Source organism: Tinamus guttatus, unplaced genomic scaffold, assembly GCF_059628265.1.
Source record: "Tinamus guttatus ecotype Peru unplaced genomic scaffold, ASM5962826v1 Tinamus_guttatus_pri_ptg000070l, whole genome shotgun sequence".
Taxonomy (NCBI): domain Eukaryota; kingdom Metazoa; phylum Chordata; class Aves; order Tinamiformes; family Tinamidae; genus Tinamus; species Tinamus guttatus.
The window spans coordinates 1,008,541-1,013,192 of NW_028288604.1; the positions used below are offsets into that span (position 1 = coordinate 1,008,541).

The 4,652-nt window shown below is 44.1% G+C and overlaps 1 protein-coding gene across 1 annotated transcript; it reads right to left on the reverse strand.

Annotated features, from left to right (window-relative positions):
- Nucleotides 1–3,568: 3,568 nt before the first annotated feature.
- Nucleotides 3,569–4,372, reverse strand: GJB7 (gap junction protein beta 7). Its single transcript, XM_010211295.2, has one exon. The coding sequence runs from the start codon at nt 4,370–4,372 to the stop codon at nt 3,569–3,571; it is 804 nt and encodes a 267-aa protein (XP_010209597.2).
- Between the last annotated feature and the right edge of the window lie 280 nt (nt 4,373–4,652).

Sequence of the window (4,652 nt, forward strand, 5' to 3'; positions counted from 1 at the left end):
ACTGTGTGATGCTGCGTTCAGCGTAACAGAGACCGCGCGGTCTTCCTGGCATCAATTCCTTCCGTATGGAAACGGCCACGGTTGTAGGAAGGGCAGAGAGCAGCCAACCTCATCTGGAAAAGGATCCAGAAACTCCACCTGAAATCTGCTCTTTTCAGATGCACCGAACGGTTACAGTCATTGTCAGCAGACCTCAAAATTGCTTTTTTTTTTTTTAATATATGCTAATACCTTTTTTGTTATGTAAATTAATAGTCTCAACATTAACATTCCCAAGTATATATATTGCAACGTTTGCACTTTTTAGACTACGTGAGAATAGCATACAACTATTTAGGTACACAGTGCTATACTAGGATGCTATTTTAAAAAAGATGGGGGGGGGAGCCAATTTTAATAAACATTCAGGAAATAATTTCTGTTTGGGATCTGTGTTTCTGAAAAAAATAACATTCCATCATTATTCTTATATCCCAATTAAAGCAATTTTAATTTGTGAACGTCATAGTGGGTGCTGTGCCAGTACAGACACTGTCCTTCCTTGCACAATCCCTGCTCGATGGATACTGACAGCCTGTCCGACAGGTGATCCACTAGGGACTTCTGGTTTTCCTCTAAAAAGAGAACTATTTTAAACTCCAAATGGGGGGCAGAAGGGACATCAAGTGGGTTCGATTTAAGATATCGTGCGCTGCGGAGGGTATTTTAGTTTGGTGAAGCAACCGACAAAAATATTCCTGATGTAATAAACTTTGGTATTTTCATTTCGCTGTTTCCGCTCGCGTGGTGTGTTCCTGCGCGGCCGCGGCGGCGCCTCACGCGAGGAGGAGCCTCCCTCGGAGCCGCCTCGCCTGGCGGGGCCTGCGCCCTCCCGCGCCGCGGAGCGCGGACTTGGCCCTCATGGGGATCCTCATGGGATGTTATTGTCCCGAGCCGTTAAGGCACGAGGGAAAGGTGCTTGAAGAAGCAGTAATGCCCCCGTCTGTGGCTTGGTGCCTGGCTGGGCCCAGCTCGCGCCACAGCCTGCCCCGTTCCAAGAAGGTTGGGGGTGGAAATGGTAGAAAAGCAGAAACTGGCCCAGAACAGAGGGTGAGATGGCAGAGAGGTTCATTTCTGTCCTTTCAGGTCAAGTAATCTCTGACAGAGCCGGCTTGTGTGGTGCTTGTTTCCTTTTTATTAGCTCTTCTGCTAAAAGCTCCTCTCGCTTTGCAGCGAGGCAGAGGCCGCCTGCCTGAGTCAGGAGCTAACGAGGTTAGAGTCGGTCCGTAATAACTGCAGAATATTTCCCATGTACGAATTTGTCAAAACCGAAATTTGCTCCGTAACCCAGAGCAGTTTGGAATTAGATTAATCCTTTCATGATCTTTGAAGGCACATGGTAGTGAGAACGCATATTCCGAAAAAACAGAGGCCGTGTCTCACAGGAAATGCTTTGGTCCAGCTGGGACACGCGACTGCCCAACTTTCAGGGGTGGCCTAAAACTCCAAGCCCTGGATTAACCTACTTCTTCCATCAGAGAGCAGCTAGTGCACAGATTTAATCAGAAGCCTGTGTTGGTGTTAAGCTACGTTTGCTTTTCTCTCTTTCTCTCAAATAAGCCCTGCTTTAAAAGAAGTTAATAAATACTTTTTTATTAATCTGCTGTCTTAAAATCCATCCTTGATAATTACAAAATAGTTAATAATTACAAATAATAACAATTACAAAATTTTTGAAGTAAATTTTTATTTTGGAAATGTTGCCATTGTCTCAGAAGCTGCGTGTGAGGCCGTCCAAGGCCCCAGATCCGTTTGGTTTTCTTTCTCAGTTACTCAAATTGCGAGGCAGCGGTTGGGCTGCTCTGCTGGCAGCGTCTGGCTTCCGCGGGGCTGCGCGGGGTTTGTGCAGCAGCTGCCCAAGTTCCTACCCGCGCGTCCTCCATGCGCCCTGCTTTGTGCATGGAGAGATCATGGAGAGATCTCATGGCACAGGCTCAGAATTTTGCAGGCGCGTTCGCTCCTTCTACGCGCACTGACTCGGCATCATGAAAGATGTAAAACTTTAACTGGCCACAAGCTGGCAAGCTAGTCGCTGAGACCGGCAGCTGCTGCTACCAGATTCAGCGGCAAAAAATACGTATCTTCACCTTTACTAGAAGCAGATGTAGTTTAGCAAAACGACAGCTTGTGTGAGCTTGAAAATCACAAAATACATAGTCTTTTCATTAGATCTTAGAATTAATTCTGTGATTGCTACCACAGTGCTCATAAAAGAAAGGCTTCAGCTGGGTTTGTGAATGAAACCCTGTAGTTAACAGGTTGTTGCTTCTGTTTTTTCCTCTTTGTCGTGGCACAAGCAGTGAACTCGGCTCAGCACACGGGCAGAAGCGCTCAGTCCAGGCAGGTTCCCCTGAGAGAGCGGGTGTTCATCAGGCTGAGCACCGGCGTCTGGAGGACTTCATTCACAACAGAAAGATCCCCAAATAGCTCTTTTTTTTTAGGAACTAGTACCTGTTACCTCAGAACTCCCCTGGGTTCAACAGAAGATTATACTTCGCTAATGCCTGTGACTTTCCTTTTGGCCCAAGATACATATGTAACACAGAGCAAAGGTGCATATTGTTTGAGACAACAGGGTGTCTACCTGATTAAGAAGAAATACCACTCAAATTTGTAGAGGGCAAAGAAAGGGTTGTTCTTTTTTACTTTGTTTCTGATGGAGGTTTTGTACCTTTAGATTTCCCAGTTTCTTCAATAGTAGGGAGATCCTCCACAGAAGGACCTACCCTTGTGAGCAGTATTTCCAGCCTTACTGAAGGAATTAACTCTTCCTGCCCAAGGTTGGGCAAGCACTTTTCCTTGCTCTATAGGAGCCCTTATAGGCTGTGTTGTGATGATAAATACCCTAGAAATTGTGGACGGCTCAAATACCCGCAGAGGGAGGCACAGAACCAAATAACTAAGTCTGTGTTTATCACCATGGGCTTAGTTACAGTTAAAATACATTTAGTTTCTCGGGGGTGGGAGGTTGTTGTTTTGCCTGGTTTTGTTGTATTTTTGGTGTTTCACAGGATGCCGGTGGAACGGGCTCGTGATTCCCAGGCTCACTCCGAGATGGCTGTGGCCGTTGCCCACTGACACTTTCTGGTCACCGCTCTTATGAGATCCACCCAGATGGGAAATGCTGTAAATCCCCTTTCCGTTCAGGGTCCCCTTCAGCATAACCAATCCCAGCCTCTTTCAACTGAACATTAAAAACCTCTTTTTTCTTGTGCCAAACCAATTGCGCAGAATATTCAAAATACAACTGCTGGAGCAATTGTCTCAGCACAATTTATCATAATCATCTACATTTATATTACAAATTCATGAAAATGTCAGGCTTCTGCACCTCGTTTCAACAGGAACAGATCTAGATAATTCTATGTATGACGTATATAATGAAAGTGAATTTATCTGTGCAAGTGAGCTAATACAGAAAGGGTATTTGCTAGATAACAATCTAAATATTTTCACTGCCCTTTCAGTTCAGTGAAGCATTGATCAGAATACAAAAATTGCTCAAAAACAGCTTGCAGAATAGTTTTCTCTAGCCTTCTCTCAAGTCAGTGGCAGCTTTTTTTTCAAGTTTATCTTGTATATTAAGAAGCAAGGATGGGGATTTGTGAACCCCACTTGCAGTTGCTGTTCTGCTGTGACCAACAGTTCTTAATTTGTGGCAATCACTTTTTGAGCTGTGTTGTTTCTTGCTAGACGTCTTCATATAACATTTTATGGAGTATTTGAAAATGAGATAACTCAGTTCACTTACATTTAATACAATGCACACACCTGACGTTGCCACCAGAAAATAGAGGAAAATCATCTTCTCCGTGGGTTTGGAAATATAGCAGTCTACGGCATTAGGACATGGTCTCATGTCACATTGCACAAGATGTGGGACTTCGAATCCATTGTACAATTTGTAGAACAGAACAAGAAAAACTATTTCAAATCCCGTTTTTAAAATTAGGCTGATGAGGTAAGTGCACAGCAATCCGCCATCTATCTTCCCCGTACTTCTGTAAAGCTTCTGCTTGTGCCGCTTCTCCCTATTCTCTCGATAGGCAACATGAAAAACAACCAAGAGTGACGGAGTGGACACTGTGATTAACTGCAAAGCCCAGAGCCTGATCTGGGAGACAGGGAAGAAGTGGTCGAAGCAGACGTTCTCACAGCCCGGCTGCTTCGTGTTGCATTCAAATTCATCATGTTCGTATTTCCAGACGTTTTCTGCTGCCACAACATAAACAAGTAGGCGGAATATGAATACAATTGCTATCCAGATTCTTCCGATTCCTGTTGAATATTTATTCACTCCACTCAGCAGATCTCGCAGAAATCCCCAGCTCATTTTTTTCTCCTCAAGGAAGGATGGAAATGCTGTATCAAAGAAACACAAGATCAGAGAGATGCGTCCTCTTGGGGGAAGAAAAATGAGAAGTACATCCAAGGTGAAATATAATCAGTAGCTGAAACAATTTGAAATGGTTAAGGATGTTTAAAAAAAAATCCTTAGTTCTGAAAATTTCTGCCTTCTGAGGCTGTTTTACAAAATTTATTTGCTGTTAAAATAGGTTTTGGTAGGTTTTGTCAATGGCTGAAGCCTCGTAGTTCTGTGCAACTGTCCTCTG